Source organism: Octopus bimaculoides, chromosome 1, assembly GCF_046866305.1.
Source record: "Octopus bimaculoides isolate indiv1 chromosome 1, ASM4686630v1, whole genome shotgun sequence".
Classification (NCBI taxonomy): domain Eukaryota; kingdom Metazoa; phylum Mollusca; class Cephalopoda; order Octopoda; family Octopodidae; genus Octopus; species Octopus bimaculoides.
Window position 1 is genome coordinate 148588334 of NC_142928.1, and position 15440 is coordinate 148603773.

Genomic DNA, 15440 nt, shown 5'->3' on the forward strand with positions numbered 1-15440 from the left:
AATACAAGCAACAAACAAAAACAATGAAACAAAAATGTTTCAAAATAAAAAAAAACTGAGAACATACACCATGAAGAGAGTTTTAGCATCTGTATAACAAAGAAGCAAAAAAATAATACTGTGAATACCTATAGAATGCTGATAAACAAAAGCTGAACCACATCACAACTACAAGCATAAATAAAAAGGAATATGAGCAAGATTTAAGGTCCAAGAATCAAATAGTGATGCAAAAGTGAGAAACAGATGAAATCTAGTTTTGAGATAATCTTCCTTTCTCTCAAACCAGAAGAGTAATTTGAGTTCTTTATGTAACTTTATTCTTCTCTCCACACAAGAAATTCAAGATGATTTTGTAGCTCCTAAATAACTTAGGAAAAATTCTCGCATCATGAATATTTGTTGAAGAAATATCTTCTTGCCTTTCCAATCATAAGTATGGAATGTTTGTGCATAACCCATTAATGTACTTTAGAGAATGTTATCATTTATTCAATACTATAATATAGTTACATAAGATAGCAAGCTGGCTGAATCATTATCATGCCAAGCAAAATGCTAAGTGGCATTTTGTCTGTCTTTACACTCTGAGTTCAAATTCTGCTGAGGTTGACTTTGCCATTCATCCTTTCAAGGTCAATAAAATATATACCAGTTGAACACTTGGGTCAACTTACTCCCTCCCCTAAAATTGCTGGCCTTGTACGAAAATTTGAAACCGATATAATATAGTTACATACTACTTTGTTTCAATTTTTGTTAGAAGCAATACTTGAGCAGAGTTAACCTGGAGTTCAACAACAACAGCAACATATTAACAATAAAAGTAGTATCTGCAGTCAAAAGTAGTATCTACAGCGACTCAGTAACATTCACTAAATACATAGCCAACAAAACTGAAGTAATAAAGTCATTAACGCATGGTACACAGGCACAAAATTTGATCAAAACCAGTATATTGTGAGATTTAACGAAGCATAAAACCCAACAAAGACTAGATAAGTTCTCTTAATCTCCTTGTAGCATATATGTAATAAGGTCATTTAACACACTGCAAACAGGCATTTGATCAAATTTGATCAAAAAGAGTAAATCATGAGATTTAGCAAATCATAAAACCCAACAAAGTCTGTTTCAGTTCTGTTAATCTCCTCATAGCGTACATGCATGTGTGCATGTGTATTATGTAACATATATATCTTATTTATATATGTATATAATCCTTTCAACTATAGGCACAAGGTCTGAAATTTAGGGGAGGGGGATAGTTGATTACATCAACCCCAATATTCAACAGGTACTTAATTTATTGACCCTGAAAAGATAAAAGGTAAAGTCAGCAGAATTTGAACTCTGAACGTAGCAACAGGTGAAATATCGCTAAGCGTTTTGTCCAGCATGCAAACAATTCTGCCACCTCGTCACCTTAGTTGCTCTTAATAATGTAACATAAAGCAGACAAACGAGACTTAATAGATCAATGCAACAAAACAAAAATATAAAAACTGATAAGGATCATGTGTGGGGCACAGTTCATAAGTTCAGATTTCCTCAAATCATAAAAACTGTCAACAGTTATCACACACATTATGCAAATACAAATATCATTGTGCTCTCAAACCACATTACAGTGACTCATTCCTACCTCTATGTACTACGCCTGCCTTTCCCCTGCCTCTCCCCTGCCCAACCATCCTTCCGGAGGGGGGGGGGGGGGCTACCCGACCATTGTCATCTCTCTATTTCTTGTCCTGTCCCTGACAACAGAATTATCATTACTATTTCTACTGCTCACCACCCCACTCAATTCTGCAACCCTCTATTTTACCCAACTCATGGCTCATTGTTCATCCACCCTTCAATTTGCAGTCTGCCTTCCCATCCCCTCATCTCCTTCCCATACAATCTTGAAAACTATCAACCCATCCACTTCTACTCACCTTGCATCTTGTGGAGGTGGGGGAAGGTACCTGGACCCTCATTGCCATTATCTATCTGATTGCAGAACCTACTGACTGTTTTCTTTTTTGTCTCTCTCTCCCTTCCCCTTACTAAACATGAATAGCTATGCAGATCCTCTGCAAGAACCTGCTCTGATACCACCACCTTCCACCTTTTCATAGTTTTAACCTTTCTTCCCCTAGCATGAAGGCAACACCCTTATCTCCCCCAGGGCTCATAGTCCTTTGAGCTGCATGGCAACCCTTACAGTGCAGGTGACAAGAAAAAGACACCCAATACATGATGTAAAGTAAATGGCTTTAGGAAAAGCATCCAGCCATAGAAACTATGCCAAAAGGGATACTTGAGCATGATGCAGTCCTTGGATTAATCAAATCCTGACCAACCCATGCCAGTATGATGTTGATGATATACGTGTGTCTGTATGTGTGTGTGTATTTATGTATGTACGTGTATGTGTGTATATATATATGTAACTGCGTGTGCATCGTTGGCGATTTTCTTTCTCCATCTTCCCTTCTTTGGACTTTTCCTATATTTCTGATGAAGAGCTCCGCTCGAAACGTGAAATCCTCTTTCTTTTCTTTCCTTTTTTTGTTGTAGCCCCTAGACAGAAGAAAACTACTCATAGAGTTTACCTCTAACTGAAAAATTCCCTCCTCTCCATTCTACCCACACCTGAGAGCATTGTCAGGTGCCAAAATGCATTTAACACCATTCAATATGTCAAGCATCACCAACATTTTAAAGTGTCTATTCCTAATTAGTCATTACCATGAATAAGCAAATACCAGATAATCTATATTAGGTAATTAAAATTATATGATAAATTATAGTTATAATTACATAATAAATTATATAGAGTTAAAATTATATAATTAATTGTATAGAGTTAAAATTATATAATGAATTAAGTTTCAATGAGAACATTATGTTACTTAAAAAATAATCATTCATTTTTACAGAATACAAAACTGCATATTAATGAATAATACAAGACCACATGCTATATTTAAACTCATTGTTCAGTCCCACCATGGCAGTTTTCAATAATAAAAATACTGATCTTTTTTGTGAACATTTACAGTTACATAATAATGAGATAGGATAAAATAACAGGCTTCTGTAATTTTTACCTTCTATAACAATTATTCAAGCTAAAATATTATCTTTTAAAAACAAATTTTGCCAACTACGAACAGTTCAACAGTCTAAAGTTTTGGTTTGGAATCTTACCAAAATGAACTGAGCTTTCCATTCATCTAAAGATGATTATATATACAAAATAATGATTATTTATACAAAATAATAATTACTAAAAGTGCAGAAATAAACAAAAGAATTTGGCAAATCTAACAGTAGTAGAGAATAAGAAAAGTAGGAAAGTTATTCCAAATTAATAGGAAATGCTCCAAATTCACAAATCTAAGATAACTTTAGAAAACGACTGATAAGTCAAAGAGTAGTTACAGATCTGTGAAACAAACATTAAATTTATAAAATACTCAAATTAACTGGAAAGTGTAAGGAAAATCATGAAGCGCACATATATACATACATGCATATATACATATATACATATATATATATATATCATTTATGTTCAGTTAATTGAAGGAAAGGAAATGGAGAGTTGAAAGTTAATAATTATTTATTATGGCCAGCAAGAAGGGAGACAGCAAGCGTCTTGACTGCACCCCCACACCAGAATTTATCCCCACAGGAATTTGAACAGGGCCTTCAGCTCAATTCAGACAGTTACGTAAAGCTGCTGGAGATAGTAGTCAATCCCTGGCTGGAGAGAGTTGCTACTGAAAGGTTATGTGTGTAACAAGAAAGAGTCAGAAGTGGTTGTTAAAGAATTTCTACAACTTGTAACCTCAATTTCTGGCCTCCAAATTCTACCAATTGTAACCCCATAGATTACTATGTGTGAGGTGCAGTTGAGAAGGACACCAACCACTCTGACTGCAACACCAAGGCCAAGCTGAAGACCAGCTGCTATAAAGAAAACAATCTGATTAAGATAAACAATGGTTTGCAAGGAAGTTAACTCTACAATTTTTCCTGATATTAATTTCCAGGATAACCATGTAAAACAGACCCAAGAGAAATGTTCATATCCTAACATTTAGAAAAATCATACCAGCTCTTTTGATGAGGGGACACTGCAAGCTGCTTCAGGATATGCAGTTTCTCAGAGGCAAAGCCTGCAATTTCTAGTGTGTGGAGGGGCCCTATCAACGTTGTCCTCAGATATTTGGAGCATTCATACTCTTGGTCTCTAAACTTCCACAGAAAATGGGACAAAGTTGTAGAGTTTACTTTCTCCTTGACAACGAAAGGAGTGAAATTGTTGGTTATATTATCTTTTTAAAGTCATTAGTGGTAATCCCAATATAGGACTTCTGGATATCATGTGGTAGAGTAAAAATGAAGCCCTATATGCCATGGAGAATACTCTCAGCTAGTAAGTGGATTGATTTCAGCATTGAGGCACATGCAGTCATACCTATGAAATCTGAATAATGCCCATATAATTCATCAACTGCCCACCTGTAATACACACATATGCACGCACACACACACACACACACATACTTGTATGTATGTAGGTTTCTTTTATATATCTATATATTCTTATATTATTCTTTAACTTGTTTCAGTCATTGGATGTTGTTGTTGTTTAGCCCCGTGTCATTTTTGACTAAGCAGATCTATGAGCAAAGCTATTCCAGTTATGACCATCTCACCTTTTTCTAATGCATAAGTAACTCAGGACCAGATTATCCCATGTGTCCAGAGCTTTGTCAATCATTCGACAGCAGCCATGGTCAAGTACTGCCTTCAAGAGTTTGGTTGTTCAAGTTAGTTACCTTTTATTTGTTTCACTCATTATACTGTGGCCATCCTGGGGCACTGCTTTGAAGAATTTTAGTTGAATGAGTCAACCCTAGTACTTATTTTGTTTTTCAACCTGGTACTTATTCTATTGGTTTCTTTTGCCAAACTGCTATGTTACATTGATATAAACACATCAACACAGACTGTCAAGCAGTGGTGGGGGACGAATAAAAACACAAAGACACACATGATATATATATATATACATATATATATATATATATGTGTGTGTGTGTGTGTGTGTGTGTGTGTGTGTGTGTAATGGGCTTTAAGCTTCAATATACCAAATCCACTCACACACCTTTGTCTGGACAGAAGGTATAACAGAAGACATTAGCCCAAGGTGCCATGCAACAGGACTGAACCAGGAACCATGTGGTTGAAAATCAAACTTCTTATCACACAGCCACTTATTTTATTAATCTCTATTTATCATGCTGCTAATATTACATCAAAGAATATATAATATTCTTTTCTACTCTAGACACAAAGCCCGAAATTTTGGGGTTGGGGGCCAGTCGAATAGATCGACCCCAATATGCAACTGGTACTTAATTTATCGACCTTGAAAGGATTAAAGGTGAAGTCGACCTCAGTGGAATCTGAACTCAGAACACAAAGACAGACGAAATACTGCTAAGCATTTCACCCAGTGAGCTAATGTTTCTGCCATCTCCCCACCTTAAAGAATATATAATATTGGATTGGATCAAAACAGGTTGTGAAATAGCAGAATCAGTAGAATTTTCAACATATCTTGTAATGTTTAGCAGTGTATCTTTATTCCCACTGTTATACAAGCTGAGTCATTCATTTTCAGCCATCCATGAAATCACATCCAGTCAAGAAATATTACCTTGCTTTGGAACAGGAAGGGGCTTTTAGTCATAGAAAATCTACCCCTACAAATTCTGTCTAACCCATGCAAGCATGGAAAAGTGAACATCAAAATGATGATGATTTGATAGTGATTTGAGTTCAAATCCTACAAAGGTTCACTTTGCTTTTCAGCCTGCAAAGGTCAGTAAAATAAGTTGAGGATGATGTCAATCTAATCACCCAATCACCCAAAGTTGAGGCTTTGTACCTATCCTAGAAATCAATACTGGATCAATTGTTTGTCCAGTTATGTAACCAAATAGAGGAGGAAGGAAATTTGAATTTGAATTTGTAAAGGTAAAAGGGGTCATAGTCACACTTATCTTAAGTCTTTTGGGGGCGAAATAGAGAGGCCAAAAAAGATTCTAGAAGGGCAAAAATTTATAGCAAAAATTTGTACTCTTGTTTTTAGTCAACTGACCTTTGGCACAAAATGGATTCAACTGAAAAAATATTCCGTTTGTGTCGCAGAAATTGTTGCCAGATGTAAGGGTAGCTTCTGATTGGCTGATAGATGAGATAGTACATTTTCTGAGCTACCGGCCATACAGCAAAAAGAATTTTAAGTTACAGTACGAATTATGCACCACCACTCATTAAATTGATGCAAATAAGTGGTACTTTATTTGTACCACCCAGCTTGAAAGAGTTAAACAAAAATGTCTACAGCTATAGTCTGTCACTTATTTAGCAAAACTGAAAACAATACGTACCTTGTAAGTCTTTCTCTTAAAATATCAGAACTGTCATCATTGAGAACATTAAACAAGTCTTCTTGGTTTAGTGTCTTTTTGTATCCAAGAGAAAGTAAAGGATTAAGCCACCTACAAGTAAAGTCAAAACAGTTTCAGAGGTAATTAAGACAAAAATATTTATAAATATGCAACATGTATTACTTCGTTTTGCTTTTTTTTTTTTTTTTTTTTTTTTTTTTTTTTAATCTTAGAACAGCAATGAATAAATGTTCATTTAATCTAGAAATAGAGTGAAACTGCGCATTGATAAATATTTTTAAAGTATCTTATTTAAAAAACAGTTTAACCCTTTTGATACCAACCTGCCCAAAAGCACTCCTAGTTCTATGATACAAACTTCCTTAAAGTGATACAAATTTTACTTCCTTAAAGTGATACAGCTTTGTTTTCTGAGTCTTATCTACTTTTTGTGGGTGGTGAGAGTCATCTAATGGGTGAAGCAATGTGTCTGCAAAGTAGGTATGATGTAAAAGAATCTGCAGGAAAAAAGAAGTGGTAGAAAAAGAAGAGGGAAATGATGGAGAAGGAGAGGAAGAAAGCGAACATTAAAAAGTGGAGAGTAGGGAGGTAGTGGCAAAGACAGTAAAAATTGTTTAAAATTCTTTATGGCAACTGATAAGTTGTCTATATTTATGGTGAGAAATTGCTTACAGGCAATAATGTCACTCCAATATTAAAGAATCCTTACAATTTGACCATTTTCTTCCAATAAAAATGCAGTATTTAAAGCATGATTTTATAGGAATTCATCAAGGTCATCATTGTTTAACATTTGCTTTCCATGCTGGCATGGGTTGGCTGGTGTGACTGAGAACTGGCAAACTGGGAGGCTGCACCAGGCTCCAATCTGATTTGGCATGGTTTCTACAGCTGGATGCCCTTCCTAACACCAACTACTCTGAGACTGTAGTCGGTGCTTTTACGTGCCACTAGTACAGGAGCCAGTCAGGCGGCACTGCTGTCAGCACGGGTGCCAATCAAGCAGTACTAGCATTGGCCATGCTTGAATGGTGCTTTTCACAGCACGAGTGCCAGTCAAGTGGCACTGGCATTGGCCACACTTGAATGATGCATTTTATGTGCCACTTGCATGGCTGCCAGTCAGGCAGCACTGGCATCAGCCATTCTTGAATGGTGCTTTTTATATTCCACCAGCATGGGTGCCAGTCAGGTGGCACTGGCATTGGCCATGACTTTGATTTCACTCAGTTAACTAGACTATAGCCTACACTGCCAGATATTTTAAGCATCTCAGCAGTGATTCCTGATGGGCCGGGGGCTTTCCCTGTCATACCCTTAATTGCTTTATCTACCAATGTACTGTCAATTCGAATAGCTGGTCTCTCTGTTGGGTCAACATTTGGCAAACTCTCTTTCTCTCATTCATTCTCTTCATTTGGCAACCTTTCATAGTGGTGTTTCTAAGTCTCTCTCTTTGCAGCATCATTAAATGCAAATGAGCCACCATCCATGTGGACACATTTCTCTCCTATAACATCAGAATTTTCTCTCACACAGTCTTGCAATTCAAAACACTTCAAGTCTCTGGTCCTCACGACGCAGAACATTGGCAAATTTCTTCTTATCTGCTTCCCCTCTGACTAAGTAAACCTGTCTCCTAGCTTCCCTCTGGCAATTTGATACAGTTCCCTGCTACCATCACACTTCCAGTCCTTCCAAGCCTGTTTCTATTCCCTAATGGCCCTATCAACTACATTACAGAATTAATACTGAATTCTAAGATAGATAGAAGACTGTCAATTTTGAGAGAAGGTGTGGTTGATTATATCAACCACAGCACTTGAGTGGTGCTTTTGTTGACCCCCAAAAAGGATGAAAGACAAGTTTGACTGGCAGGATTTGAGTTTAGAATGAAAGAAAAGCATTTAAATGCTGTGAGACATGCCGTCCTATACTCTATTGATTCTGTCAAAACTTGACTTGAAAAAAAGGAAAACAAAAGGTAGGCTGCATTGGATAATGTAATCCAGTATATCTCTGAATAAAAGATGGTTACAGACAGAATATCATTGATTATAAGTCTGCTGGGTCATTGACTAGCTTACAGCCATAGTGACAACACGTCTTTCTCTCTTTCTTTCTTACTCACGGATGAAGGACAAGAACTAAAAATGCTAGATTCTTTGTTCTTCATAGTAATAAAACTTATCAAACTTTTTATAAAGTCTGCTGATCAACAGTGCTGATGTCATGGTCTTTGATATTAGATTAAATTACTTGAAATTCTCTCTTAAAGATATAAATCGCTTGCCTTTTTCTTTATCTAACACTATCAAAGATTCCCATCAACTTATTTCCAATTTCCATACTATCCACCTTTAATTGTACTGTCATTCATTTTATAATCAGGAATTGCACTCTTACAGAACAAGCTGCTGTTTAACCCAGGTCAGCCTTGATTGGGTAGTTTTATAAGCAAAAATATTCTAGACGTGACCATCCTGTCTTATCTTTTATTTGTTTCAGCCATTATACTGCAACCATGCTGGGGCACTACCTTGAAGAATTTTTAGTCAAATGAATTGACCCCAGTACTTATTTTCTTTAAGCTAAGCCTGATACTTAATCTAACAGTCATTAATGCTGAATCATTAAGTTATGGGGATGTAAACACACCAACACCAGTTGTCAAGCAGTGGATGGGGAGACAAACACACACACACACACATACAACAGGCTGCTTTTAGTTTCCATCTAACAAAACCACTCACAAGACTTTGGTCAACCCAGGGCTATAGCAGAAGACCCTTACCCAAGGTGCTACACAGTGGGGCAAAACCCAGAACCATGTGATGGGAAGCAAATTTATTCAGTTGCTTGCATAGATTATAAGATGTGTAAGTTGCTGTCGTTGATGCACAGGGAGTGTATATTATTCAGTATCAATTATGTAAGATTATGTGTTGTGTTATTTCATTTTGTGTTGATTTTGTAGAATATCCTTCCTTTTTTAATACTTCTGTTTCTAATAGATCAAGCTAATGCATTTAGTGGCTCCTTCATTGGCTTGATATAATACAAGTTACAAATAATACAGGCGTTATTGTGCAAGGATGTGAAGGCACATGGCTTAGTGGTTAGGGTATTCAGCTCACGATCATAAGGTTGTGAGATCAATTCCCAGCAACATGTTGTGCCCTTGAACAAGGCACTTTATTTCATGTTGTTCCAGTCCACTCTGCTGGCAAAAACGAACAGTATGTGTATGTCAAAGGGCCAACCTTGTCACATTCTGTTTCACACTGAATCTCCCTGAGGTTACACTCATATGTTAATTTCACAAGGGGACTGTACTGTTGATTGGATTGACTGGAACCTTCATCATCATAACTAGTGAGAGCATCTGGTATTACAAATTATTGCTATATCACTGATCAGGTGGTTGAAATATTCAGTAACCATTGAAATAATAGCTTTTATGCTTGTAAAAACCAACATTCATGTGTATGACCTTTTGACAGAAGTGACTTTGAAAAATGTCTCTTAACTTTCATTTTTGGTTATATATCCTATAGTTTTTATCGACTCTGAGGTCAAGAAAAGAGTGTCTGTAGAGTAACTAGACCTACTAGAAAAATTTCTTTTAAATCACATCCTACATTCTTAAAAAAAGTTACATCTAATACTACATTATGTCAATTCCATTTTAAATCTTTCCTACCCATACATTTAATGCTACCGAATACATGGGGTGTAACAGGTAGGAAATATTTACAAAGATGTTCTCTCTCTGACAAACAACTTTGCTCAGAGCTTTTATACTCATATCTCCATCATGGTGAACTTACTTTAATAAGTAAGGAACAATATCATGTTTTTTTTTTATGATACTAGTAATACTTGTCAGCGACCAAGTAAGTGCAAAGTAAAATACTTTCATATTTATAAAATCTTTTTCCACAGAATTTCTAAGCAACCAGCTGACATTCTTATAAAGTTCAACGTGGATAAGATTTCATACATATATATTTTTGGCAAATAAATTTGAGAGCTGAAAGCAAACTTAGATGTATACTACATTTGTTATTTCAATGAAGATATAATTAAACTTCTCGTTTGTTGTTTTGTAACTAATTATCTGAACATTGCCTGGAAGGGAGTTGAAAGTCAAAAGCTTCTTGAAATGGAAATATGTAGGATGCAGATTATTAAAAGAAAACTGCCAATTTAATTGAATCTCAAAATATAATAAAGAACATGAACATCTCACTTGCCATAGGGAGCTTGTCTCCCTTATCAGTTGTTAGACAAGTGCTCTCACATGGCTAAAAGTTGTTTTGACTCTTATTTCTAGCAATGCTGGTGCTGATTAGCACCCTCAGTCGCTTTAATGATGACTATACTACTGCTTTTCAGCTCTAAATTGCAAATAGCCACCCTAATAATTTGTATATATATATATATATATACACATACATACTTTTTTCTTTTAGTCTTTTATTTGTTTCAGTCATTTGACTGTGGCCATGCTGGAACACTGCCTTTAGCCAAGCAAATCGACTCCAGGACTTATTCTTTGGAAGCCTAGTATTTATTCTATTGGTCTATTTTTCCGAACCGCTAAGTTACAGTGACATAAACACACCAGCATCGGTTGTCAAGTGATGTTGGGGAGACAAACACAGACACACAAACATACACACATACATATATATATATATATATATATATATATATATATATATATATATATATATATATATATACACACACAATGCACTTCTTTCAATTTCCAGCTACCAAATCCACTCACAAGGCTTTGGCCAGCCTGAGGTTATAGTAGAAGACACTTGCCCAAATTCACCTCCACTCACATTCTTGTCTAGCTGTTAGACAACTGATTGTCTGGAACTAACACCCTAAATTTGACATTTTACCATCTGGTGCTGAGTCTTTGATTTATCACTAGACTATAGCTACAACTTCGTTCGCTATTTACAGACTTCATGCTTTGTCCCTTTCTTCTCCCCCCCCCCCTCTCTGTCATATATGTTGGCAATGGTATGAAAGCCCTTGAATATATACACACGTCTTCCTACCTCAATTTGAGGAAGACACAGCCTTGAACTTCTGTTATCTATTTATTTATTTCCTACATCATGTGTTGGTAATTTACATAATTATGTAAACCTGGCCTTTGTTAGCTGAAATGACTGTATGTTGGTAATTTACATAATTATGTTGTTGGTAATTTACATAATTATGTAAACCTGGCCTTTGTTAGCTGAAATGACTGTATGTTTTACAAAATAACACATATGCTTTCTGTCCTTTATTAATAGTGAAGGCACATGGCTCAGTGGTCAGAGTTTTGGGCTCACAATCATGAGGTAATGAGTCTGATTCCCAGACCAGGCTGTGTGTTGTGTTCTTGAGCAAGACACCTTATTTCATGTTGCTCCAGTTCACTCAACTGTAGAAATAAGTTGCGATATCACAGGTACCAAGCTGTATAGGCCTTTGCCTGTCCCTTAAATAACATCAGTGGCATGGAGAGGGAAGGCTGGTATGCATGGGTAGCTGCTGGTCTTCCTTGCCTTGGAGCGCAACTTTCTAGGAGCAATCTCATGGTCATTCATGATTGAAGGGGGTCTTTACCTCTTTTTTTTTACCCTTTATTGATAATATTATTATGTGGTTTGAATTCTACACACTAATGTATCCTGTTCTTTAATGCCCAGTGTTGTACTGTACTGGATATAGGATGGCTAAAGCAATTATGGTACCAGATAATGTCTGAGCAGTCATCGTCACAACACTGCACTTAAAACCAAGCTACTTATAATTTCGATGACTTACGACAAGTAATTTATAACTACATTAAGTACTACAGAGTAGAATAGATTACATATACTTCACAGTAAATATAGATCTTTAGAGATGGTTTGTGTATGAAAAAATAAAAATATATTTACTATGTTTCTGTAATGTACTATATAATTTGCTAATTTTATCCTGTAAATATAATTTAAACTCCATGAAATAATTAAGCACTATTTTATTTTTATTTTTGTTTACTCTCAATGTATTTTTTAAGCAAATTAAAATATTCTGACATACTGTATGTAAAATTAAAAATGGTATTATATTTGACTAATTTATTACCTAGTGTACTTAATTTTTATCCAGTAAATATAAATAATTTAAACTACAAGAAATTATTAAGTAATTAGATCTTCATTCAATAAATGAAATATAGCTGTGAAGATTTTATACTTAGAATTTCAAGGGCAATGAACAGATAGAATCATTAGCACACTAGGCAAAATGCTTAGCAGCAAAATGTTTGGCAGCATTTTGTCTGTCTTTGCATTTAGAGTTCAAATTCTGGTATAGTCGACTTTGCCTTTCATCTTCTCAGGGTTGACAAAATAAGTACCAGCTGAACACTGGGGAGTCAATAAGATCAACTTAACCCCACCCCTAAAATTGCCAGTCTTGTGCCAAAATTTAAAATTTAGAATTTCAGTTTCTATTTTTCACATTCAGGTGTGGAATGATGCACCATCTAGGAATCACTGATTTACAATATTATTCTACTTACATTTATTTCTGGGCAGGACACAAATATGAATTACTGCTATGTTAACAGTCTTTTGTTTTCATTGCTACAGTGTACCTAGAAAACAGCTGGATGAAACATTAAGTGATGAATATGAAAATTGGTCTATTCAGTTTACTTTTAACCCCTAATATTAATGGGCTAACAAATAAATGGGAGTTTGTTGGTTACAATGACAAGCGTTCCAGTTGATGCAATCACTGGTATAGCCTGCTTGTGAAATTAACGTGCAAGTGGTTAAGCACTCCACAAACACACGAATGTGATAAGGTTGGCCCTTTGAAATACAGGTACTACTCATTTTTGCCAGCTGAGTGGACTGGAACAACATGAAATAAAGTGTCTTGTTCAAGGACACATGCAACCGGGTATCAAACTCATGACATTACAATCATGAGCTGAAGGCCTTAACCACTAAAACATGTGCCTTCACTGATTTACAAATAGTGAGTTCATGGATCATTAGAGAGGTGCACAGTTGATAACAAAGAGACCAATAAGATTTAAAACATGCATGCAGCTCTTTTTTGTTTTTTTGTCCATGAACATATTGACTAGAAAAATTGTTTACACTTGTCATAGCACACAGTTCTAGCTAATAAATCTACAGATATATTTTGCAGTATATTATAACAGATATGAATGTCTTTGAATCTCTCTCTTTCTCTCTTTTTATTCATTTATTTACTAGCAGAAATACCCGGCGTTGCCCGGGTTAAAGAGAATAAGGAAATCTAAAAACGCCGTCTAGACTACGCATCATCTTTATATATAGAGATGTATATACACACACGCACCCAAACACACGTATATATATGTATATCAATATAAATATATGAAAGTCAATGAAGTTTCGTAAAAGAAGGTGATCATGTACATACTTTCTTGCTGTTGTGATTATAACACCTCATTGTAAACTATGTTCCTTGTTTTCCCTTGTGGAGCATATACAAATAGGTTTTTTGTTGCTGCCCACCCTTGAGCAGCCAACATACAGTTGTCCATGTGAGAAGCAGGGCTCTTCCAAGAGAAGACCAGCTACAGACAGTGTTTGACCCTGATATTTGTTTATGGACATGGCAAAAGTCACACGAAGGGGGAATTGTAGTCTTCTGAATGTAAAAGGAATGTCTGCTCCTGATGGAGTAAGAGGAATTCTTGGAATAAAGACGTCATCCCCTTTTGCACATCCAGAAAGAATGGTAGCCTCGATAACGTGTGACATCATTTTCTAAATAATGCTCATCTGTTATGTTCGGGTTAACATTTCATCAACATCAAAAATATATGAATTTTCATGGGAGTTATGGCCGTTATGCAAAGAATATAATTTCCAAATTTCATAAAGATCCATTCAGTACTTTTGACGTAGTTTTGGATAAGAAAACAAATGACTAATGTGTGTGTTTGTGTGCATGTGTATGTGTGTGTGATGGGTGTATATGTGTATAGATATCTGTATGCATGTATATATGTATATATGTGTACATATTAGATGTACATCTATATATATATATATACATCTACACATATGTATACATATACATGTATGTATAGATCTATATATATGTATATATACATATACGTGTACATCTATATGTATACATATACATCTCTCTCTTTCTCTCTCTCTCTCTCTCTGAAAGTATCTGTCATTACAGTATCGAAATGGTGTACATATACATGTATATGTATACATATACATCTCTCTGTCTCTCTCTTTCTGTCTCTCTCTTTCTCTCTTTCACTCTCTGTGAAAGTATCTGTCACTACAGTGTCGAAATGTGATTGTTTCAGTTAGTGGAATAGTTTCATTTTTAAAGTGAAAGTATTTGACATGAGTGTTTTGTTTCAATTTTGACACGTAATACTTAAATAGTGGAGGAGATATTATGTTGCCGTGTGCTCGAACTCTGCAAGAAGTTAATAATTTTTTTTGACTAAAACACAACTGGAACCCTAAGTAAGGCATGTGTAAAATTTGAATGAAATTGGTTGCGTAGTTCTCGAGTTTTAGGGATTCACACAGACATACAGACAGACACACATTCTCATTTTTATATATATAGATTACTGCATTGAGACAAAGCAAAAAACAATAAGAAAATGTTGAAAAATCATTGCCACACATAATTAGTGTCACTCTGTCCTTCTGTGCCTTAAATCTTGAGGCTCTGGCTTCGTCCTTCATGATGTACACTCTGGAAGGCATCTTCTTCCAGAACAAGCCAGTCACATCCACAATGAAAACCTGTTCTGGCTTGTACCTCTTGTCCTCAATGAAGGTACTTCTCAGCGGCTTCTTTGTCAAGTGATGCTGTCTCTCCATGCAGAGAAAAACACTTTATTTTAAACCG

The 15440-nt window shown here is 35.6% G+C and overlaps 1 protein-coding gene across 3 annotated transcripts in view; it reads right to left on the reverse strand.

Annotated features, from left to right (window-relative positions):
* Positions 1 to 15440, reverse strand: part of LOC106883579 (ATP-binding cassette sub-family C member 4) — a 151740-nt gene that overhangs the window by 116227 nt on the left and 20073 nt on the right. For all 3 annotated transcript variants that reach the window (XM_052971336.2, XM_052971338.2, XM_052971339.2), the window contains exon 2: positions 6459 to 6569. In XM_052971336.2, the coding sequence (XP_052827296.1) occupies positions 6459 to 6569 (111 nt within the window). The remainder of the gene's footprint in view (positions 1 to 6458; positions 6570 to 15440) is intronic.